Here is a 25,561-nt window from a genome sequence, read left to right on the forward strand (position 1 = left end):
GGATTAGCACCAGCAGAAGCAGGATCTTCAGGGGCTGGGGGCACATCCTCTGGGATGGGGTGGGGGTAGACGTGAGTGGAGGACCACTAGTTCAGAAGCAGCGGGAAGCCAGTGTCACAGGTTGGCTCTGCTGAGACTGGTCTGACCCTTCAGAACAGGCAGATACCATGAACTCATTTCCCTGAGTCCCGGGTGATGGGACGAGAACTGTGCTTTAGGAAGAATGATGTGGAAGCTGAGTGCCAGTGGACTGTGGGGGAAGAAGCAGGAGAAGGGACATGGCTTGGTAACGTTACCAAGGCTGTTGAGAAGTTGGTGGCAGCCTGAGATGGGATGAGAGGATGGCAAGCAGAAAGGAGGAGGATGGATGTGAGAGTTAGGAAAGAGATATGATGGATTATGTGCAGACACAGAGAAACTGGTGTGGAAAACAATTTCCCTCCGAGTAAAAGCCAGAGTCACTACCGTGGCTAAGGAGACCCTCTGTGACCACTCCCGATCTCCCATGCCTCTCTGCTCCCACCTACCTCCTTGTTCTCTTCTTCTGCAGACACACTAAGTTCTCTCCCACCTCACCCCTGGTGCTCCCTGTGCTGACTCTCCCTTAGGTATCTGCGGGCCTCACTCTCACTTCCTGCTGTTGAGAAGCATTCACGGACCTTCCCTATGGACACAAGCACCTCCCTACCCCAGCTACTCCTTACCTCACTGCATCTTAGCTTTCTTTGTAACACTCATCACTGGCGACATACACACACACACACACACACACTGTGTATTGTCTGTCTCCACCAAGCAGAAAGGAGGAGGATGGATATGAGAGTTAGGAAAGAAATCGAACCCGGGTCTCCCGCATTGTAGACAGACGCTTTACCGTCCAAGCACCAGGGAACCAACTACTTTCCAAATAAGAAGCTTTGTTTGTTCACTGTTGCATCCCTTGCACTTGGCACAGAATAGTTGTTCAATAAATATTGATATCACACACTAGCTGGTGAAGAATCTACCTGCAATGTCGGAGACCTGGATTCAATCCCTAGGTTGGGAAGATACCCTGGAGAAGGGAAAGGTTACCCACTCCAGTATTCTGGCCTGGAGAATTCCATGGACTGTACAGTCCATGGGTTCCCAAAGAGTTGGACACGTTGACTGAACGACTTTCACTTTCAAAGGCAGAACAGTCCAGATATAAAATGTGCAACCCTGACAGACAGTGAGCTTCTATTAAAGTAGACTGAGTCACAGTTAGGCAGGACAACCCATCGTAGGAAACATTGTGTGAATAATTCAGCCTTTTGGAGACCCTTTCAAGCCTGCAAATCTACAGATCCAAGTACTCCCAGAAAGGGAGTGTTCTGTTAGAGCACAGAGGGTCAACACATAGACCCTGGAACTAGGGTCCAAATCCTGGCTCTGCCACTTATTAGCTGTGCCACCCTGGGTGTCTTTGTACTTCTCTCAATACTTCTCCTGTCTTGTTTTTGTTAAGTGTTTTTCTGCTCCTCAGTCACTGATTTCTCAGGGTCCCTGTAGCAGGTGACCTGGTGGAGCAGAGACGTCAAGAGCAGTGTTGAGTTCATGAGTATTTCCCAGGACATTTGAAGAAGCTGCAAGAATTCTCTTCCAGATTATTCTAAAGGTTACTGATTTGCTCCCAACAAAATCATTCCTTGGAAATTATGTCCTAATACAACTTGGCTCTATTATTCAGAAAGCACTCTGAATGGCACATGTTGAGTTGTGGTATGGGAACTTTCTTGAACTTTGATAACCTTTTGTGAGATTGAAATATTGTGACTTCTCTGTGTACTTTTTTTTTTTTTTTTTTTTACAAAGCAGCTGTCTTCAGAGAGCAGTTCTCACAGGGAGAGGAAAGGCAAATTGATATAACATGATGTGTATGTGTGCGTGCCTACTCAGTCATGTCCAACTTTTGCAACCCTGTGGACTGTGGCCCATCAGGCTACTCTGTCCATGATAGGTAGTCATTAAAAGCCAACACTCTGATTTGTTTTCTGCATTTGAATAAGTGACTTTTAGGTGGACAAAGACAAAGTGAAGGAAGCTTGTCTGTATTAAGTTATCCTGAGAAGAAAATTTGATTTAAAGAACATTAGCAAGCCGTAGTCTGTCTGGACTACCTTTCAAGGCTTAGGGATGTTTTTATTATACTGATTTGGAATGTTAAATAGATTTGACCTGTAGATCCTTTTAAGAATGGACTTTGCCATTGCCCCAGCAGTTCTTCCTAACACTTGGCAATGTAACCTGAGGATCTAGTGGCAGAATCAAGGGAAAAACAAATAAAACTTGAAGTCATCAACAAATCACTCACACACTTGAAAATAATCATTAGTCTCGAATGAGTCTTACTTTGTTCTCAACTCACATACCCAGGGCATGTGTAGGTTTTGTGGGTGTGGACATATATTATAGATATAAGGTTTTCATCACCACCCTTGTTACTGTGCCAATCACTGGGCAAACGAAGGTTAGAGGTAAAGAACCAGTGGTCTTCTTAGGATGACGTGAAAAGAGATGACCCAAAGACAGCTAGCTCTAGAGATGCCCTGGAGTTATTTGTAAGTGAAAAACCATATCACACTTGTATATTTTAAATGGATAACCAACAAGGATCTATTGTATATAACACAGGGAACTCAGCTCAATGTTACGTGGCAACTGGATGGGCAGGGAGTTTGGGGGAGAATGTATACAAGTGTGTGTATGACTAAGTCTCTGTTGTGCACCCAAAACTATCGCAACATTGTTCATTGGCCACACTCCGATACAAAATAAAAAGTTTTTTAAAAAACCCACATTGCCCTCTTTCCCATCCCGAGCCCCTCATTATCTGGTTGGCAGGAATCAAAGAGTAGTGAGTCTCCCAGCTGATGGGTGACTCATCATGTCATTTAAGTTTGTCAGTCAATGGAAACCAGAGGTCCAATGTCTTTCTCCAGGACTCTCCCAGGGGAAGCTATTAGGGAGAAGGCAGCCTTGCCAGAAGTCTCAGTTCAGCTGGCCTAACTGGCATGTGCAGGGCATCTGCTTATACTCAGGGCCTGGCATGAGCAGAGGGCCCTGGAATGATGCTCCAGAAGGTTTCCTCTCAGTTTTCCTACCACCAGCTACCAAGAAAGCCACTGGGAAGCCAACGAGCACCTTGAAACATAAACAAGCAAAAAGGCATTTAACTTTCCCATTCCATTTGGTCAAGTCTGGGTTCACTCTGGGTCTACTGGGCTGAACTTCATGTAGTGGAAAGCACATCACATTTGGGAAAGAAAACTTAGATTCTTATCCCAACCTCCACTTAGTTATATGAACTTAGATTCTTCAATGGCCTCTCTAATACACAGTTTATTTGTAAAATGGAAATTTAGAAGAAGTTCTTCTGCTTAACCCATGGGTAGAATAAAGCCTATGAAGGTATTTTGCAGCCCATGAAGAAAATATCAGGTAACATAATTTTCACTCTCAAATGTCTGCTTCTAGTTGTACACCCCACCATCAATTTCCAAGCTCACATATCCAACTATCTCTTCTGCAGAAACTCCCAAACAGCTCATAGATGTACTGAGATAACTGCCCAGCCCTTCTGGCAGCCAGGTGGTGCGTGGCGGGGCCAGAGACCTTGGTGAGCTGCCCCCAGGAGCAGAAGTCTCCTTCAGCTTGCTAAATACTGCTTTATGTGAAAATTCCAACTAATTATCTATCTGACTTTTAAAATGATTTTATCAAAAAGCAAATATATTCTCTTTCTTCAAAAGCTTCCTCCTCCCAGCTTCCCTTTTCTGTGATGGATAAAAAGAGAAGGCAGAGACATCGTCTTTGACATTTCTCTCCACTTCCACCCTTTCCCATCCTATGAACCATCATTTTTTCTTTTCTTTCTTACGTCTCAGTGTCTCGCAGAACCAAGCTTGACTCTTGGCTTATGACCATAAACAATTTTATTTACACTGACCCTTGATGTCCACATCTGTGAAGTGAAGCAATGAAAGTTGTAGATCTGTCTGTGATGATTAAATCAGCTTGGGTTTGCCACATGTGGGGTACATGTGAGCTGAATTCTGCCTTCTAGCTAAGTTAGATGCCCCAGAGATGTTCACTGTCTCCCAGCCTTTTCTTTTCTACCTCCATAGTGTTATCCCTGTTCTTAACTTTGCCTGGACTCTTCTTTTTCCCTGTCCCATTTCTGCCTATCAAACTCATGTGCATCCCTCATGGACCATCTTTCAAATACTTCCTCCCTTTGGCATCCAGGAGTGATGCTACTTCCCCTGAACTGTAAATGATTCTTGCATTTTATTCCTACAATTCATGAGGCACTTAACATGACTACTGTGTACTCTGCTTTTGTATATGTCATCTCTTCTTGTAAACGTTCATGTTTATCTTCCTTACACATACCATTTACTTAATAAATAGTTTTTAAGTGACTGAAAGAACTCATCAATCAACTGATCAATGATGGATGTCCGGACCTGGCATGAGTAAATGAAAAACAATTTGGAAGTGATGGAATGATTTAAACAAAGAATAAGGCACCAAAGACGCATCCCATTTTGTGTGCTGATTTTTTTTTAATGAACATCTTATAGTCTTACAAAATAACTGGCTGTAGCTGTTTTACGTTACAATACAGTAGATCAGCTCCTTTCACTGTGTTCCCAATCAAACCATCCCCTTGGAGTGCTAACCGATGCACTCAATAGTGATCCCACAGAGGAGAGGACGTGCCAAACCCAATGCCTTGTAATGGAGGGAAGAAGAGGAGAAAATCAAGAATAGCTCTTTGCTTTCATGTACAGGTTTGCCAGTTGACAGTTCTCACTCTGTCCTCTCGTCTGTCTGCTTGGAGGCTGTCATACTAATTGCCAGAATCATCCAGCCCTGGGCAACCTGGACCCCAGAGCTCCTAGTCACTAGGAAAAAGGGGAAGCAGAGAAGTGATTTTGGAACAAGGAAATGGAGGGAAGAGCCTCTGGGAGAGGCTCTCTGTGACCCCATGTATGGGGAGGAGCAGCAGAATGCAGACCACCGTGTGGACTGAGTGTGAGCTGACATCCACGGGGGATCTGGAACTGTGGTACCTCAGACCTTCAACTTTATTGTGACCGGAGGAGCTCAAAACACTAGGCTCCAGGGGAAAAGGCTGGAAGAACCTGCTGTTTCTGAATGGCCAGGGCTGACTCAGGCTGGGCAACCTGTAGTCTAAAAGGCTTTCCACACACCCCCAGATCCCTCCTGTCACCTTCCTGGGAAGTGATGAACAGCAGATGTTGCCAAGAGAGACTAAATTTTTTTAAAAAATGAAGTACAAAAGAGAAATGTTCTCAAGGTTACTTCTGTGGAGAGACTGAGGCCACACCCACACCATCATGAACCACAGGTTCCACATTCCCATGGTGGGGGTGGGTAGCAATGGGGGCTGTAACCTTCTTGAGCTGGGCAATGCCCAGGATAACTCTCCTGCTACCTCAGCCTCAGACATGGCAGGATTCCCCTGTATGGAGTTTGACATGCTTCAGGAAATTTGGATAATGATTTTACAGCTGTTTTAAAATGAAGAATTGAAACTTGTCTACTCTCCTTTTCCATACTGAAGCCTATCAGAATCCCGGAAATAAATATTCTTTTCTTGAGAGCACTAAATGTGAAGCCAGATAAGGAAGAATAGGTATCTATACTGTTGTTTCTGTTATGGCTGGAAATACAGAGGACAAGAGTATTTTGGATGGGCAACCTCTGGCTCTTTACCTTCCCCCATGATTCTGCCGCTCTCCTTTTAGATCCCCATAGATAAATCTGTGCATATCCCCTTTTCCTTTTTATTCCATTCCAGATGTTGTTCTTTCCTACATGAAATCTGGCTCAGGTTTGAGGGGGGGAAGGTAATATTTCCTTTTTCCTATTTGCATAGCCAAGGCTTCAGTGTTGATGGGAAGAGTAGAAAACTGTGGTTAGAGGCAAAGAGCAGGTGATCCAGAGAGACAAAGACTGCCCTCAACCTTTTGCCTGTTCTTCCTTTCCTGAGATGATAAGCTGGGGTGTTGAAAAAGAAACTAGCTCCTTACTCTCTTTCTCCATAAAGAAAAAGAAACTAGTTCCTTACTCTCTCTTCCTCCAAAAAGGCCTACTCCATAAATCATTACAAAAAAAAAAAAAAAAGCAAAAACAGCTGCAATAGACCACATGCAGAAAGAGTCAGCCCGGGCTGTAGACAGAGGCAGGTTAACATGGTCACTTCACACACTGTCCATCTATTGAGCAAGAAAGGATCACAATGACAAAATGGACTCTAAATAGTTGAAATTCTTCTCTCTCCCCACAGAGTGTCACCCTTGCTCCATGTATTTTCAGAACTCACTCAAAGGCAGCTCTCTGGGACACAGATTTGACACAAAGCACTTGAATAGACTTTATCTCCCATTCTGCATTGTTCAGAGGATCCCCGGTGGTGTGCTGTGGAGACCTGAAACAAAACTGAGTCTCCTTGACTCAATTTGTCCTCCAGTCCTGGGCTCTGATTGACCCCAGTGTCTATCCTGTGAATGGCCTCTGTCAGCTCCTTCATCCCTGCCTATTCTTCCATCTACTCTCACCTTTCCCCCATGTCATTTCCTTGACATTTTCTCCCCCAGAAAGTCAACAATAGGTCATGTGGCTGTGAATGATGGCCAGGCTCAGGGAATTAGAAGATGGGAAACCACAGACCAAGTATGAGGGATGCATGAGTTCCTATAATCCTGGTGACAGGAAAGTGAGCCTGCAGACAGACTTGTTGACTGGCCAAGAGCCACCCCTGGAACAGGCACCTGTGGAAGTGCAGAAGACCCTGGGCCTCACCGACTGCAATTATGAGTTCTGAGAAGTGAAGAGAAGTACTTTTTGGATGGATACTCAAGACTCATAGTTTAGTTTTCCTGGACCCCTCACCAATGGATGCCCCCACCCACCTTTCCATGCCCCTTAGTATTATTATTCCAAGTCCCCCTCTCCTCAAAGTGGGCCCATCTCTCAGCTCATAAAAAGATGATTAGCTGACATGTGATCATCAAAAACTCCATCCAATCTCTCTCTTCACTTCCCCAGTTCTCTCTCAACCTGCTAATCCCTATGAATAGAAAGATGGTAGAAGAACTCAGTCCTCAAACCCTCAGCATTCATTTTGGATGTGAACTTCACAGCAGCATGTGTGGAACAATGGATAATTTTTAGCTTAGTAGACAGCAAAAAATATAATATATATAATATATTTATATCATTATGTTTAAATACTTATAAAGAATTAATAACTAACCTCATTATTACTAAGGTAGACTACACAAAGAAAGGGAGAGAGCCAGTTTAGATTAGATGAGCCCTGAAAGATGGCAATCCATTCAAAATGGGTATTAACAGAGTGTCCCTGGCAACTGCTCTTCTAGTGTTTTGGTATTGTTTTACAAGTTGGGTGGGGCTGAATAGTTGGCAGGGTGCAGAGTAGGGAGCAGGGCAAGAGTTGAGGATGGGATTGGATAGAATATAAATGGGGGAGGAGGGTCCTTGTATATCTATCATATTTATCTTTCCATTTTAAATCAACTGCCTCTTTGAAGAAACTTTTGCCTGTGATTCTTCCTTACTTGGGCTACTTGATACAATAGTTGGCACCTATAAACGTCCTCTTGCTTTAAGATCCTTCATATTCTTCTTCCTTCACTTTATGCCCTTTCTTTTTCACTCATCTTTTCTTTCCTTTTGTGGAGGTCCCTCTTCTTACTGCCTCCAGGGCAGTGGAAGGAAGGGCTTGATCCTACAGTTACAGGTTTTCTTCAGCCCTGGGGTCTCGGCAGGTGCATTCATCCTGATCACAGTCAGCAGCAAATGGAATGACCTAAGGGAAGAGAAGTTGAAATCACCAAATGACCAAAGAGAAGTTGAAATCACCCATTTTTGCACCAAGCTTCACACTTTCAACCAGCCTTTGCTTTTCTCACTTGGTCCCCGAGGAAGTGTGGGATAGCATGTCAGTATCACAGAACTGAAATTAACACTCAGTTCTTTCACTTACACACCATATCTCCTTGGGCAAGGTAAACCTTGTTTCGCTTTCTTTACATATAAGGTGGGAGGACAACAGCATCTACCTCAGAGGGTGTTTGGACGGTTTCAATAAGATGATGGATATGAAAAACATATTCTAGGTACCTCTAACACCTGTTACTACTACTTCTAATATTACCATTAATGTTTTCACAAAATCCCTGTAAAGCAGGTAAGACGAATGTTAGTATTTTATTCTTAGAGGTCAAGAGAGGTAGGGTGCCTTAACTCAAGATCATGACACTACTACCTAGCTCTATATGTAGCTAGGTAGTAAGTAGTATAGCTCTACCTAAGACTCTATAACCTAGCTCTATGTTTTCTATTCCCTTGGTGTTCTTGGGGCCATAGGGTCATCTCTGCTATTTTTGTAAGTTTGAGGTTTTGCCCTTCTTGAACCTAAACTATACTTAGGCTTGGGGAAACGATGCATCTCTCTACTCATTGTTTGTGGCTAGATTGCCTTCCTGTGATTATCCCTCCTCCAGGCCAGAGATGACCCAGCAACATTTTCTCTCTTCCTGTTTGCACTGCTACCAACAGATAACCATACAGTTTGAGTGTCCATAATTAGCTTCAGAGACAAGTGGGCATTTAGGAGACATGATATAAAAGTGACAAAGATTCTGCTCTTTGGGCATGGATGGTCAAATGAAACCAAAATAGATCAGGGTATCATTTAATAGTTCAAGTGCACTGAAGAGACAGTCTTGGTGATTGGGCAAGTGGTGGAGAATGGGTGGTAGGGTTTGAGGAAATTTCCCAGCATATTTTCATATATGAATTCACTAATTTAAGAGTCAACAAGGGTCAAATGATTTTTCAATCCCTTTTGTGTATACTAGCCACAGCCACTGAAATCCATTAAAGGCAAACCCTAGAACTGCAGAATGTGAGATGGAGACGAGAAGAGAATTGACTGCTTTCTTCTCAAGTGGTTATGCCTTCCTGGGTAGAAAAGGGACCCATGACCAGTTACTTTCTTCAAGTGAGACCAGGAACTAGTTGGCATGATTTCTTACCTGCATTCCAAGCTCTTGATCTCTTTCTCATAGTTTGGGATTTAATGGTTTTTAGAGCAAACTCAACAGTGACACAATAAGCCCTTGAGTTTTCTGCACTAAATAAGTTAATTCATGTCAGCAGTGAGAAGAATGCCTAGCACAGAGTGAGTCATCAGTAAATATTGTCTCTTAGAAGGAGTATTCAGGTCTGTGTACAGGTAATCATAGGTGTGACTTTATTGTGGAGATGCATACAAGGAAGAAAACATTATCTCTTGTGTATTTCTGATTCATCAAATCAGCCAACTAGCATCAAATATCTTTGGAGTTCTTGGGTTTTCATTCAGATTATTCCAAGTTTTCAGCCCACTCGATTTTATGTGTTTAGCTTGAACATATCTTCTAATTTTATAGAGCCCAGAGCAACAAGATAAAAGGAGAAAAGAACTACTGCTCAGGATACAGTCTGGGGAGTGTTCCAGGGAGCTTGTGATGGTTGCTCAACAAATACCTGCAATATGCTTGCTACACACTTTATAGGATTTTTAATTTAGCTATGAAGATTTAATAATAGCTGGAGACATTTAAAGCACTAGGTAGGAAGCCCTGCTCTGAATTAGGAAATGGAAACCCCCTCCAGTATCCTTGCCTGAAAACTCCCATGGACAGAAGAGCCTGGCAGGCTACAGTCCATGGGGTTGCAAAGAATCAGATATGACTGAGAGACTAAGCACGCACAGATACCACTTCATGGGTAATCCTGCCTCCCCAAGGAGTGGAAGCCATTATTCTCTGCTCATATAAACATTTCCTGGACAATGATAAGCAGGTGTGAATCTCTGAGGAGCAGCAGCACGGCTTTTCTGAACCAGTTGCAGGACTGACAATGAGAGAAGTAGTGTTTTCTAACAACTTATCCTAAAATTACAGTCCTTCATCCTGTCACCATAGAGGCTCCCATGTTTGCTCATTGTCATTCTGTCCTCTTGACTGTTGAAGAAAAACCATGATGCGCCACGAAGCAGAGCTAGCTGAAGCCCCTGCCTATTTCTGGGGCTACTAGCCTCTCCCCCCACTCCCAGGTGTCCTCACTTACCTTCTTGGAGGAGAGTGTAGAAGGGCAGCAGTCTCCCCCATCATAGTTGCAGTAGGCCCGGTTATTGATGGTGTCACACCAACCGTCCCCTTGGAAAGGCTGGTAAGGAGGTAGCAGGTCAGTGTCTAAGTACAAATTCACTCTGTTTCACCCTTTTCTCCCGCTCAGCCCACCTCAAAATAATCCACAGAACTCAAGATACATTATTACTGGAGCACACCCAAAGGGCAGGGTCAAAACTAACCCAACATACTCAAGAAGTTGAAAAGTCTCAAGATAAGACCCTTGGATCTAAGGAATTGTCAAATTTCATACCTAGCATCTGTTCCTGGCCTATTCGAGGGTCCAGAATGGTTCACTGAATTCCTTGATCAACTTTTTCACCTTCTTGTAATAGTAGGTCTTTATATCATGTGGTTTACAGAATATTTTTACATACAAGAAAATTTAAAAATATATATATATTTACATGTGTTAACTCTGTTGGTCATCAAGAAAAGCTGTGCATCAGGCAAATTTGGCTTTAAAAGTCCTATTTCATCAGTGAGGAAATGGAGATAAATAGAGATGACAAAAATCTCCCCAGGTCACACAGCTAGGGTCAAGTACAATTTGGGATTAAAAGTCATGTATCTTGACTTTTTGCTGCTTGTTGAACCATAAAGAAGGCTGAGTTGGACCATAAAGAAGGCTGAGCACTGAAGAATTTATGCTTTCAAACTGTGGTGCTGGAAAAGACTCTTGTGAGTCCCTTGGACAGCAAGAAGATCAAATCAGTCAATCCTAAAGGAAATCAACCCTGAATATTCATTGGACGGACTGATGCTGAAGCTCCAATACTTTGGCCACCTGATGCAAAGAGCCGACTGATTGGAAAAGACCCTGATGCTGGGAAAGACTGAATGCAGAAGGAGAAGGGGGTGACAGAGGATGAGAAGGTTGGATGGCATCACTGACTCAGTGTACATGAGTTTGAGCAAAATCTGGGAGATGGTGATGGACAGGGAAGCCTGGTGTGCTCCAGTCCATGGGGTCACAAAGGGTTGGACACAACTGAGTGACTGAACAACAACACAGATTAAGGACTGTAACCTCCACTTCTTCTGGTATTTGTACTTAGAGGCCCAGTTCTGGGTTGCTACATTGACTCAAATGATGTCTGTGCAGAGTGAAATGGTCCTAGGGTTTGGTATACCATGCTGGAACACAAGTCATCCCACTTGTACAGCTACTTCACACATAGCGGCTAGACACAGGGTTAGAGCAGAGAAAGCCAAACAGTTTCCATCTATTCCTGTTACTGCTACAAGTTAAGAGAAACCAAAATGGGAAAGGGGCCCAGGCCAAACCAGAGTTAATGGAGTGTTTCACCCCCAAAGAGAATGTATGATAAGAACAGCAACCAGCGGTTACAAAATAGCTCGGCAGCCCAATGTGTCGTTTCTCTAGAACCACTCCTGGAAGGAAACAGTGTCCCGCAGCATCCTGGAAGGCACACCAGCCAACCCAGCCCACCTACTCAATCACATCAGCTGCTCCCCATGCTGAGTGGATGCCTCATTATGAAGCTCACGAGACATCTCGTGATCAAACTCTTGGGGCCACAGACGGTCAGTAGACTCTTGAATCCTGAGACCACCTTTCAGTTCCCACATTCAAATCACTTTCTCTTTCCCCACCCTCCTTAAAGGTCAAATAGAATGACTGTTCCCTATTTCACTGTGCTTTGATGAGACAGATCACTAAACTAAAAAAAAAAAAAAAAAAGCCATTAAATAATTTTCAGCAATTGCGTTACATCAGAACAAGTTCATCCAAGCTATTACTTCAATGTTTTGATTTATTCTATGGGGTCCAGAGGTCACTGGAACACCATTCCAGATATATACCAGTTTGCCAACCCCTGAGAAGCTGCTACTTGTGGGGTGGAACTCAACAGCTGTTGTACAGCTGCATGTACAGCAATGTCAGTTGAGAGTGGGAAGTGAAAATGAATTCTGTTCTCAACATAGGCCTCGCTGGGATAAAAGACAAAGATTCTGAGATGAGCATTTGTTTTCAACGCTGGAGCCCATTGCTCTGGCTCTGGAGAACTTGGAATAACTATACAATAAGCACTTAAATCTACAATTACAGCCAAATAAGAGGAGTCAAAATGCAACTAGCCACATCCTTAACACCTATAGATGCCCTGGGTTCTCCTGAGGACCAAGTGCATCCCACTGAGATTCCCCCAGATTTTTTTTTTTCTTTTTCGTGTGTTTGGAGTATATTTCCTCATCTAACACTGCATCTGTTACTTTCCCTCCAACCCTGACTGACTCACTGGCAAAACTAATCTGTTCCTTCTTTCTCTTTCATGTAATTGTCTATAAAAATCCAAAGAGCACCCAAAATACTTTTCCCACATTATAAAAGCATGGGCTTCAATATGGAGGACTAAAGGGAGATCTAAAAAAGATCTTCCTTTTCATAAGAACCACTTAGACATTTGAATGGATTAATAAGAGATCCTTTGGAGTCTTTCTTTCCAATATCTTCCCCAAGGATGGCCTCTCTCATCTCAAGAGCATTAGGGAAGATGTGTTGAAAAGAGCAGAAATGGTCTAGGTCTAGGTTCTGCAGATCCCACTGGACAACAATGGCTATAGCCTGGACATGATTTCTAAAAATTGCTTCTTTTATGTTCTTAAAGGTCATCTGGGAAGAGAAAGGAATTTATAAAAAGGAGCATAAATACAAAGAAAAGGTTGGAAAGACCCAAGTATTTAATTTACTGTATACCTATTAGAATTAATTGTTCCTCCCCTAACCTGCCAAAAAACAACTACTCCACCCTAAACAAACAGAGTCTCCTATGGCAACATGTGCCTGGGAAGCTTGACAGCTTGAGTCCAAAATCACAATGGAAAAAATAGGAAGGGAAAAATGCCTAATTGATCCAAAGTTTTTAAAGTATCTGAAGACTGGATGTAGACTGGGAGACGTAAATCACAATAACTGAAAGCTGTCTGATTTGGGACGTCACTCTTCCCTACAGGAAGCTTCCCCAAGGGAGGGTACAGGATCAGTTTCTCTGCACATCGCGTTCGTAGGTGAAATCTTCATTACTCACTCGCACACTTCACTTTCCTGTATCGTTACAGTGTTCCACACAAGTGAATTTTTCAAATACCTAAAGATTATTTCTTTAAAAGCCACTTTTAATTTTTATTTTAACTATTTTCACAGAAGAAAAAAAAACTTTTATAAAATTCCAGTTTCTCTGTCTTTTGATAAATTAGAGAATACAAAGTCATTAACTTGAATATTTTTCATTTTTACTCACAAGGAAGCTCTTTGCATTGGGATAGTTACTTCTTTACTAAACGAGCCTCCTTCAACATACACACAACACAACACCACACACACACACACAAACACACACAGACACACACACACAGACACACACACACACACCCTCATCGATCTAGTTTTGTAGAATCAACCTAAAGTAAATACGTAAATCTGAGAGAGAGGCTGAGTTGCTCTTCTTATGATGCTTGATGATACCTACAGGAAAGCTTTTGTTGCAGTTGGCTGTGTTCCAATCAGATGAAGTGGCCATATAAATGACTATGCGTAAGTGATGCAATACAAAGAGGAAAGGCTGTTAGTCTGTCCTGTCCCTATGACTTGACTTCTCAAGAGTAAAGATAATTTCTTCTTTATGTTATATTATCTAGTGATATTTTCTGTTTAAATTGCTCTGGGGAGTTAGGTATGGGAATGGTAGCTCTATCTGTTGCCTATGGATATAGTCGTTCATTCAATCACTTAACATTTATTCCACACCTATTTGGGCAAGGCATTGCTATGGGGATACAGAGAGAAATAAAACAGGGCTCCAGTCCTCAAGAAGATCCCCATTAGCAATCACAGCTGCTGCTGCTGCTGCTGATGAGCTAGCATAGAGATACAGACAGAAGAGAAGTACCTAATTCAGATTTGGGGTGGATGAGAGCAGGGGAAGGATTGCATGAGCTTTCAGGGGTTGGCGCTACTTCATCTAACCCTTGTGAAAAACAGCTTAGCACTGGATGATGCAGAAGGACCTGAAACTGTACAAGTGGAAGGAGAGGGTGAAAATAGACAGGCAGGTGGTCCCAGACGGCTTCTCACAGAACCCAGTGTCAGGAAGAGTGCCATAAACTTAAACTTTGACTGATTGGCTGATAATATCCCTATTTTGTGAATTAGATTAAGAACACTTTTCCTCTACAGCATGCAATGGAACACATGGCCTCACTGATGTTTTAGAAAGGTTAGTTTTGGACTTCAGACCTTCTGCTCTGCTAACCGGAAGACAGAGATCTTAGCCAAAAATGATTATATCCCCAAAGGTAAAGTCTGGGACAAAAGCCTTTGTATTTGTATCTTAAGAGGTGTTTTACAATAGGAGAAGATGCTAATCACATCTTTGCATGCCTAACACTATTTTCTTTCTCCTACATCATTTCCCATCAAAACTTTCTCGTTATGTGAATGACAAATCAGACCCACACCCATTTCTCCATATTGATTAGGCTGCATCAGGCCAAAAGAAGCCTTTTTCCAAGGCAGCTGTGGTACCACACCCAGTGAAGTCCATGCAGCAGATGGAAGCTCTCTGATTCTCCAATGAATGGTGATCTCCAGCCTCGTTCTTTCAGCACTTGGATCTGCCCATGTGTCCACACTTCCTGAGTTTCACTGCAAGGCCTCTCAGAATCTCAGGGGCAAAATCTGAGAGATTTTTGAGCCCCCGCAGGGACTCTTAATGACCACAACACTACTTGCTTTTTCTTTAAAAAGACCACCGATACATAAAATTCTAAGACTGATAGATCCCTGAGGACTATTTGGTACAAAACTCTTACTTTACAAATGATGAAATGGCCCTTTAATAAGGTTAAATGTCTTGTTTGAAAGGCTAGATATGGCAATCCTGGGAAGAGAGCCCAAATTTCTTGATTCTTGATCTTCTTTCTACTAAACCATGCTACCACCATCTGATTATTTCATTAACCTTTTCATTTTTTGTGGATTACAGAGTAACTTAAATTCCTTTGGCACCTCTATAAGAAGGGCTTAGTTGTAGGAACGTTAATAATGAAGTGAACTCAGCGATCTAATACAGAAACCAGGAAAGGGTCATACCTATACTCGCAATTCTCCTGGGCCCCCACAACCTAACTTCAGTTTTTCTCAGTTTCAGGTTAAAGGTTTGTGCCAATAAGCAACCTGGTACTATAGCTCCTTCTGATCCTGGGGCTCAATTGGTCCATGTTTCTTTCCCTAGAGCTGATTCTGCCAGGAGGAAGCAGTGCTGAGCTTTCATCTCATCAGCAGATACCTGCCACCCAGAAACATTGATTTCTGGGCCTTAGAATTGTAATCAAATCTCTCTGTTCTTCAAAATCAGATTCCCTGGGGTTTCCTAGTCCTTTTGCCGGATCCTCAGGTTGGGAAGTCTGATGTGGGACCTAGAACCTTCACAACAGTGTGAGAACTTCTTTGGTATTATTATTCTCCAGTTTGTAGGTTACCCACCCAGCAACTTCAAGCTGTGTTATGTGAACCAAGAATTTCCAGATGAACAAGCTAGATTTAGAAAAGGCAGAGGAACCAGAGATCAAATTGCCAACATCTACTGGATCATATAAAAAACAAGGGAATTCCAGAAAAACATCTACTTCTACTTCATTGACTACGCTAAAGCCTTTGTGTGGATCACAATAAACTGTGGAAAACTCTTCAATGGGAATACTAGACCACCTTACTTGTCTCCTGAGAAACTTGTACACAGGTGAAAAAGCAACAGTTAGAATTTGACGTGGAACAATGGACTGGTTAAAAATTGGGAAAGGAGTACATCAAGGCTGTATATATGCATATATACTATGTATATGTACAGAGGACATCAGATGAAATGCCAGATAAATCACAAGCTGGAATCAAAACTGCTAGAAGCAATATCAACAACCTCAGATATGCAGATGATACCACTCTAATGGTGAAAGAGGAACTAAAGAGTCTCTTGATGAGGGTGAAAGAGGAGAGTAAAAAAGTTGTCTTAAAACTCAATATTCAAGAAAATAAGATCATGACATCTGGCCCATAACTTCATGGAAAATAGATAGGGAAAAAAAGGAAACAGTGATAGATTTTATTTTCTTGGGCTTCAAAATCATTGCAGACAGTAACTGCAGCCACAAAATTAAAAGATGCTTTCTTCTTGGAAGGAAAGCTATGACAAACCTAGATAGTGTATCAAAAAGCAGAGACATCATTTTGGTGACGAAGGTCTGTATAATCAAAGATATGGCTTTTCTTTTCCATTAGTCATGTATGGATATGAGAGTTGGACCATGAAGAAGACTGAACACTGAAGAATTGATGTTTTTGAATTGTGGTGCTAGAGAAGACTCTTGAGAGTCCCTTGGACAGCAAGGATATAAAACCAGTCAATCCTAAAGGAAATCAACCCTGAATATTTATTGGAAGGACTGATGCTGAAGCTGAAGCTCCAATACTTTGGCCACCTGGGTGAATAGCTGACTCATTGGAAAAGACTCTGATATTGGAAAAGATTGAGGGCAGGAGGAAAAGGAGGCAACAGAGGATGAGATGGTTGGATAGCATAACTAACTCAATGGACAGGAGTTTGAGCAAACTCTAGGAGATAGTGAAGGACAGGGATGCCTGGCATGCTACAGTCCATGGGGTCACAAAGAGTTGGTCATGACTTAGCAACTGAACAACAAGAAGAAAGATGATAAAGCCAGGCATTTTCTGCTCACTGCAGTCATCTGAGGAAAAGAGGGAATGGAGTCATTCCACTCTTCCTGTGTTCACCCTTTGGGGTGGGAGGGTGCCAGTGATCTCACATTTGTGGGTTTGCAACAATCTTCTTGGAAAATGCAAAATTCAAATCGACAGATATCCTGAGATGGATTGTGCAGGAAGAATTTCTTAGATACAATGTCCTCTGGAAAATCTCATCTGGTGTCCTAGACCCAGAGAACTCTCCATGCCTGTGTACTATAGCATATTTTATCCATATATGCTTTATAGGACTTAACATTCAGCATGTACTGTCAAGGGCTCAGAGTCTAATCACTTCTGTAGTGCCAGGTACTAGCTCAGTGCCTGATGCACTGCAGGTTCCCAACAAATAAATAACCATGATGGTGGCTAACCGCATTTTCTTGGCATACTTTATGAGCCGATTGTCCTTTTCATTAGTCCTCTCCTACAAGGTGCACAGTATGGATACACACTTTTTTCTGAATGGGAAGAGATAGTAGGATGTACTGTCTGAAAATTCTCTCTCTATAAACAATCTAGAAATGTTGAACAGATTTATCAACATCATCTTAGTTCTATAGGTGGGATAATAAGGGAAGAATCAAAATTGCCAGGGGCCAAAATCTAGAGCAGTAAGAAGGCAGTGAAACTGTGACTGCCCTTGGAATGTTTGCAAATACTATCTGTAATCAAGTGGTTGAGTTTTAACAGTTGGTCAGGAACAGGGACCCAGGTCTTGGATCTTTGCAAAATGGGGATCTTTTAAGTGGCTATGTTAGTATTTTGCCTGCATGCTATGCATGCACGTATACGAGTTCTTTACCTCCAGCACCATCTGGGAAGCCCATGGAACAACATCTATACGGCAATGCTGCACAGGTAGCTTAACTCATCCGGAACTAAGAGATTTTCCTGTGCCTACCTACCTGACCTCAAATCTCCATTATTTAATCCTAGGAGTGGCAAAGTCACTAATCACTAAGATATTAAAGACCTCCTAGGTTACCAGCTAACAACTGAAACTATGAAGAGTACCTTCTTGAAGGCCAACAGTCTACTCTTCAAACAATAGATAAGCAAGACAATTGAGAGGAAGGCAATAAAGATACACATTCTATTGGATGAGCAGAGGGGAGCAGTCCCATTTGGTGTCCCTCAGAGAGGGGTCAGTACTCAGGTCTACTCCTGTGGTCTATTGTGCTTTACTGGTCCATATGAGGTCACTAGACCCTCAAGAGAAAACAAAGGGGGACATTGACAAGGTCAGAAAGAGAAGCCTGATTATTACCAGGTTACCTCTATCTGACACCAAAACCAAATACAATCTTAGAACAGGAATAACCAAGTAGTGCAAAAATGAATCCCTTCTGTGAGAAACAGGGTACAATGAGACAGGAAAAGAAAAGCAAACAAAATAAGCTCAAATTACTTCTTTCAGCTATAACATGTTTATCTGCAGTGAGGTACCCAGAGCTTCAAAGCTCCTGCCCAGTAAGATGCTCAAGGCTGTACAGTATGGTGCTTCAGAACATGAGGTATACTGTGAGATAAACCTATACCCAGGTCCCAGCTCTGCTCCTCAGCAACTGTTAGAGCCTGAGTGGGTTACTGCACTTTAAGCTGCAGTATTCTCCTTTGTAAATAGGAATAACACCTATTTACAGAGTCGCTGTCAAGAAAAAATGAGTGAATGGGGATGAAATGCTTAGCCCTGTACCTGGCCCACAGTAAGTACTCAATCAATCCTAGTTTTATAAAGGTGCCAGGAATGTACCATTGCTTTTACCAGGGTGTGGGTTGGTGTCTGAGCTCCCTCCATAAAGACTCTGGTCAAAAAGACATCAAGATTCTGCCACCAACATTTTAGGATCAAAGCTGTGGACGCTCTCATCTCTGCTCCCACCACTCTCAACCATAAATGTACCTATCTGAGTCACGGAGGAGAGTCGGATGACAAGGGAAATGGGTCTGGGACTTATTAAAACAGACTGGGAAAAGTCTTCCTGGCTTCTGGAAACCAGGGCTCCCCTAAAAACCATAGTGGTGACTCGGGTGTCTTAGCCTCTGAAAAACCCCAAACCATCACAGACACCTCTTCCCTGACGGGCACTGGAGGAAAACAGGAAGGTGAGAAGACTCTGTGACTTATTTTTCAGCCAAAAAAAACCTCCTAGCAGTTCCTTCCATTTAGCTGCAAAAAAAAGACCCAGCAGCTCAGACTCCCCACTTCATTTACAAACATACACCACCTGCTTCCCCACGTGGCCCTTCTCTTGGCTCAGCACGGCCCTGGTGCTTCTCACCCACACCCGGCGGGGCAGGGGATATTAAGGTCCTGATGGGGAACCGGGGGCAGCAGGGTGTTCAGGTAGAGGCTGCACTTCCCTGTGCCAGAAAATCATGGGCTCCAAGTCAGAGCTCTGCTTCTCACAGGAGAGAGGAGAAGAGGATATGTCTCCAGGGTCCTTGTCACTCTCTCTCAGGGAGCTTAATAAAATGACAAAGTCCTCCTGCAAATTTGTGATCTGTCCCTCTGTTGAGAAATGTTTACCAAATCGAACCCCTGCTGCTGGTGGGACCGTGTCCTAGCCCTCAAGTGCCCAGGGAGACCTCACAGATGGTAAGACACTCTGTGCCTCGGGCCTTTACCTCCCTTTACCTTTTAACAAAACTGTATGAGGCTGTGACAGAACCGGTACTCCACTCCCAGCGTGTGTGTGCGCAGTCTCTCAGTCGTGCCCGATTCTTTGCGCCCTTCTGGACTGTAGCCCACCAGGCTCCTCTGTCCATGGGGTTTTCCAGGCAAGAATACTGGAGTGGGTTGCCATTTCCTTCTCCAGGGGACCCTCCCAACCTAGGGACTGAACCTGTGTCTCTTGTGTCTCCTGCACTGCAGGTGGATTCTTTACCCGTTGAGCCATCAGATACCTTCCTCAAAGCTTTAACTCCTTTCTCAAATCCTCATAGTCACTCACAAGGTCACTGCCTGCCTTCGGCCTCAAACCCCAACTCCATGTCCTAAACACAAGGCCCCTAAACCTTTCCTCTCCTCCGCCTTTGGTCTCACTCCTCTCTCTCATGCTTTCCTTTCCTCCAGAGCAGTTGATCCTCCACAATCAGCTTGTCCAGTTTTGATGCCAGTGGTTTCCAGTCCTTCGCTGGCAAACCAGGATTTCGTGGCAGCATCACCCGTGTCATCTCCAAATTGAACCACACAGTAGTGCTTCTTAAGATACTGCCAGGTGGCCCAGCAGCAGTCCTTCGGGTGGCCTGAGGGCTGTGCTGAGGTTCCCAGTGGGAGATGATGAAAACACACCCTCAGACCCCACCCATGTCTCCATCATGAGGCTGGTGGACCCAGTAATTCTCATGATTTTGCCTGTCTAGTTTTCATGGTAGGAGGGACCTTTTAGGTGGCCTACAAGCTCTCCTGATAGTCTTGCTACAGGGCATTTGGCTTTCTTCTTTAAAAGAGGAATAAGTTAACAATTGTTTGTTCATGGGAATTTCCTGCCTTGGATCCAGCTAACTGGAGCCAACCTACTGTGGTTCAAGGCCAGAGGTAGAAATGTTGAACACAAGAAGTTTGACGTCTACAAGGGCCATGGGGATAGGGGCACTTCCAGTTTGTCCTCATACAATGAGGCCCCTGCGTTAGCACAAGGCCTAACACAGCATAGTAGGTACTTCCTGAATATCCAGTGGATGAGACCTGTGAGAATTGACTTTATAAGCTCAGAAAGCAGAACAGTATTTGCTTTCTACTCCTCTGGACTTTCCTCCAAGATAAAGTATTTTCCTCTCTCTGGTTCTCTACCCTCCCCAGATATCTGTTCTCACTATCAAGGACTCTCTAAAGCATCACTTGAAATATGAGCTTTGCATGACCTTCCAGGGAGAGGTTCACCAACAGATTCTCACAAAACCAAACTGAAAGACTCAGAAGAAGAAAGCTAAGAGCACAACACCAGGCTGCTACAGGCACCTTGCCCAGCAGGTGGGACCTTCTGCCTGGCTTCCAGGCACCTCTGTAGGTGGTCCTTCATCCCCGCTTCCTCCCTGGGCATCTGCCATCTGCAGTGCCAGTACTCCAGCCCACATGATCAAGACATGGAGCCCTATAGGCTCTGTTCAAGCTCTTGGAAGACAAGGAGGTGAAAGCCAGAGGAAACAGGCAGAAGTCAGAGGTGGAGGACCTGCCCCCAGAGACAGGGACAGAACACGTGACACCTGGAAGAAGGCCTGGGGCTGATGGTGGGGTTTGTGCTCTGACTTCCAGCCTTCACCTCCCCCCGTCCCTGTCTCCTGGTTTTTCAGCCAGCCTGCAGTTCATGGGAGGTTGAAGCAGCCCAAGCTGACGACGGGAATGTTCCACCGCAGCCCCCGACACGCGTGCTCGCCCCCAGGCGCCCCCGCCACACACACTCTCCTGCCAGGCAGCTCGGCATTTCTTGGCTCCCCAAGCCTGCCCGTGGAAGATGACTGGGAATGCAGACTGTGGGAGGAAATGACAATATTCATTGTTTGGATTAAATATTTTTCTTGGCCCTCCTGTTGTTTGCTGAGCGTCTTCCCCCCACCCATTCTCTCTTTCTTTCCCTCCTCCCTCCCTCTACTTCTCTCTCTCCCCCTCTCCCTCCCTCTCTCTCTCTCTCTCTCACCTCTTTCTCAGTAATCAAGCACACTGAGAGAAACTTCAAGGAGAAAGCAGAAACTCCTAGGGTGGGAAGAGCTGTTGAAGGAAGTTAAAGTAGTTGACAAAGGCTTTTGCCATTTTGGTACCGTAACCAGCTCTTCACAAGGATGTTTCACTTTGGGATAAATCAAACCTACATTGCTTTGAGTTTGCATGAGTCTTCTTGGGATATAGCGCTTGTTTTCTCTCTTATTCGCTCCTTCTTTCATATATATGCAATATGTGTGTACATATATGTATCCACATATATACATGGGGCTTTCCAGATGGTTCAGTGGTAAAGAATCCACCTGCCAATGCAGGAGACGAGGGTTCAATCCCTGGGTTGGGAAGATCCCCTGGAGAGGGAAATGGTAACCCACTCCAGTATTCTTGTCTGGGAAATCCCATGGACAGAGGAGCCTGGTGGGCTATAGTCCACGGGGTCACAAAGAGTTGGACATGACTGAGTGACTGAGTATGCACATATATACACAAAAATATAATGCATAAATGACATATATCATTCTTATATAAGATAAATGTGTATATAACAATCACTAATATATAATGATTAGAAGACAGATATATAACCTTAAAATATGTGTTACAAGCCCGAGAAAACCATAATTGAAGACACATGTACCCCAGTGTTCACTATAGCACTATTTACAATAGCTAGGACATGGAAGCAACCTAGATGTCCACTAACAGACGAGTGGATAAAGAAGCTGTGATACATATATACAATGGAATATTACTCAGCCATAAAAGGAATACATTTGACTCAGTTTTAAGGAGGTGGATGAACCTAGAGCGTATTATACAGAGTGAAGTAAGTCAGAAAGAAAAATAAATATCGTACACTAACACATATATATGAAATCTAGAAAAATGGTACTGATGAACCTATTTTCAGGGCAGCAGTGAATATGCAGACACAGAGATTTATGGACACCGTGAGGGAAGGGGAGGGTGGGAGGAATTGAGAGAGTAGCATGGAAAGATATACATTACCATATGTAAAACAGATAGCTAGTGGGAATTTGCTATATGGCAAGCGAGCTCAAACCTGGTGCTCTGTCACAACTTAGAGTGTTGGGATGGTGTGGGAGGTGGGAGGGGGTTTCAAGAGGGAGGGGACATATGTATACCTCTGACTGATTCGTGCTGATGTATGGCAGAAACCAATGCAATGTTGTAAAGTAATTACTCTCGAATTTAAAAACAAATAAATTTAAAAATATATGCTACATTTTATACATATACACACACACACACATTCAATTTCTCTGGAAGCTCCAGGCATATACAGTGACTCTTAAAGGTAAAAATATTTTTACAACTAGAAATCGACATATAGAAACAAGATACTATTTTTATTTTATATTTGATATTTTCTGTGTATCAGGAGCTGTGCTATAAGGTTTGTACTCATAACTGTATTGAACCCTCACAACAACCCATTTTATACATGAGAAAAACCAGGGATCAGAGCTGTTAAGAAATCTGTCTCTAGAAAAGATGCAGAGCTGCCATCTGACCCCCAGGTCTGTGCTATAAACATCTTGGGAGGCTTACTCTGCCTCCAACATCATTCACCATAAAATAATGATACCCCTCACTTCACTTTTCAGAACCGCATACCTGGTTCAATCTCTTCCATAATTATGGGCGTGAAGTAGCCACTTTCTGGATGGAAAGTCAGTGTCACAGAGGTTCCTGAGAAGTGTTATCGTCTTCAAAATATACGATGAGCCAGGCATGGGGCTATTTGATGGAATTCTGGAATGTCTATTTGATAGATACTTAGTGTGTCTCCTAAATACAAGCTATGACTAAGTATCTGCCTTTAAAGAAGCTTTGGCGGCATCAGCATTGAATAAGGCAGAATCTGAGACAACAGGGGAAAAAAAATCACAAGCCAATGCAGGATTAATTGCCAAAGGAATTAATGGCAACAATAAGACCTATAGAAGTTCAGAATAGGAAAGGGGCTGGGGCATTTCAGAAAGGCTTAATGGAGTAAATGGGATTAGACTTAATCTTTGAGGGTGGAGGATTTGGGCAGAGAAACCGGGAGAAAAATCCCAGCAGGAGGGCAAATATACGCCAAGATTTCAAATGGAAAAAGAAAAGATATATCTGTGGTTTTCTGCCTGGATTATTAATGGCCTAAGTTTGGAACTAGGTCAAAATCTCCAACTAGAGGAATCTAGTCCTTATCCCTGAAAAAAGTAAGGAGCAATGAAATCTGGGAGAGTGTGCGTGTGTGTGTGTGTGTGTAGAAGAAGAATATGGTAAAAGTTGTCTTTCAAACGTTGGATCTGGGGACAGTGCAGGGAATGTTTAGGAGAGAACTGGAGGGCTCCATAGTAGGTAGAAGTTGATCTCAAGCAGATAGGAACTGAGAAGAACAGAATTGTCTGGTCATAATACACAATAGGAAAAAAGAAGGGAGGGGTCTTATGAAGGAAAATTGTCAGGACTCGGCAAGTGGCCACATTTGGTTAGAAGACCACGGTAATGAAGGTCTGTCTGTGACATTTTACTCAAATCATGATAAGCTTTTCTCAAAAAATTAGCTCATTGAGAAAACAGCTAGAAAGACTCCTCACTAAATCTAAGGATTGAGTCAAAACAGAACCTATCAGCAAACTCTATACTACCTCACAGTGAGAAGCTCTACACATCTTCTTTGTCCATTTAAACAAAGGCCCAGAGGGTCTCTCCTGCCCAACTTCTGCTAGGCTTTCCCCACAACTTGGCTGTGACTATTTTATCACCCCGAGTAATATTCAGGTCCAGCTAAGTTGAGGAATGGCAGGAGGGAGGTGGCATGTTTATTCTGGAATACTTTCTTGCCAAGAGTCATTTCTTTTAGCCCCGATCTAATTTTTAGTTCCTGTGTCTGCAAGGAGCTCAGTTTGTGTGGCTGGTTACTGTGGTTCCCATCTTCAACCTGTCACGCCATCCTGGGTTGTCAGCCTGGCTGTTCTGTTCTCCGTTAATTGGTCCATCCATCCAGTCTCACTTTCACCCATATGGAACCTATTCTCTGTGCAAGTGTCTTGTTTACATTCCCTTTATCTACGGGATGCTTGTCTGTGTATCTTATTCACTCATCCGCTGATCAGCTGCATCTGTTTCACAACATGTTCTCCAGGCTCACTTCGCTGGTCTCTGATCCTTGCTAAGCAGGCCTCCTCTTCTTCTGGGGGCAAGCCTGCAAAGCCCAGGGAGAGGTCCTAACAGGTGACCAGCACCCCACATTCATTTCTCACCCAAGTTCCCTACAAACGCTGCATTGCTAGTTCGTGTGTTCTCTATTTGTTTATTTGTTCTTAATCTTCCTACCAGTTTAAGAACAGGGCAGGGATGGGATGGAATGGGCTGCCTGGGTTCATTTACAGCCTCACACTGCTCTAGCTGTGGGGATTTGGAAATGTAATTGAATCCTTAGCCCCCTAGATTCCTCATCATGAAAACAAGAAGGATACGAATGGTAATAATTTCTCATAGAATGCACCTGGCATTCAATAAACATCCAATAATGTTATTAATTATACCATGGAACCAGGAGTTATTTTTCTGTTTCCTGAGTGCAGCAAGCCTGCATACTCTGGGTATCCATGCTTCCCTATTGGTGAAGGTGGAAAGTAGTTCTCCCAGAGATGGCTACCAGAAAGCCTGGTTATTCTTCTCTTGCAACTCTGACCAGTAATACCAGGGATCTTACCATTAAACTTGCCCAACTATAGGGACAGAATGACTCTACATACATAACACAGCTTTCGCTCTGTGCTCAGTTGCTCATCATGTCCAACTCTTTGTGACCCCATGGACTGTAGCTCACCAGGCTCC

At 43.4% G+C, this 25,561-nt stretch overlaps 1 protein-coding gene across 1 annotated transcript in view; it reads right to left on the minus strand.

The window, feature by feature from the left end:
* Nucleotides 1-4,569: 4,569 nt before the first annotated feature.
* PAPPA2 (pappalysin 2) overlaps nt 4,570-25,561 on the minus strand; it is a 333,922-nt gene continuing 312,930 nt past the window's right edge. Inside the window, exons 22-23 of the mRNA XM_025285589.2 lie at nt 10,195-10,293; nt 4,570-7,885 (exon numbers count right to left, since the gene is read on the minus strand). Coding sequence (XP_025141374.2) covers nt 7,811-7,885; nt 10,195-10,293 — 174 coding nt within the window. The 3' untranslated portion in view covers nt 4,570-7,810. The remainder of the gene's footprint in view (nt 7,886-10,194; nt 10,294-25,561) is intronic.

Source organism: Bubalus bubalis, chromosome 5 (assembly GCF_019923935.1).
Source record: "Bubalus bubalis isolate 160015118507 breed Murrah chromosome 5, NDDB_SH_1, whole genome shotgun sequence".
Taxonomy (NCBI): Eukaryota; Metazoa; Chordata; class Mammalia; order Artiodactyla; family Bovidae; genus Bubalus; species Bubalus bubalis.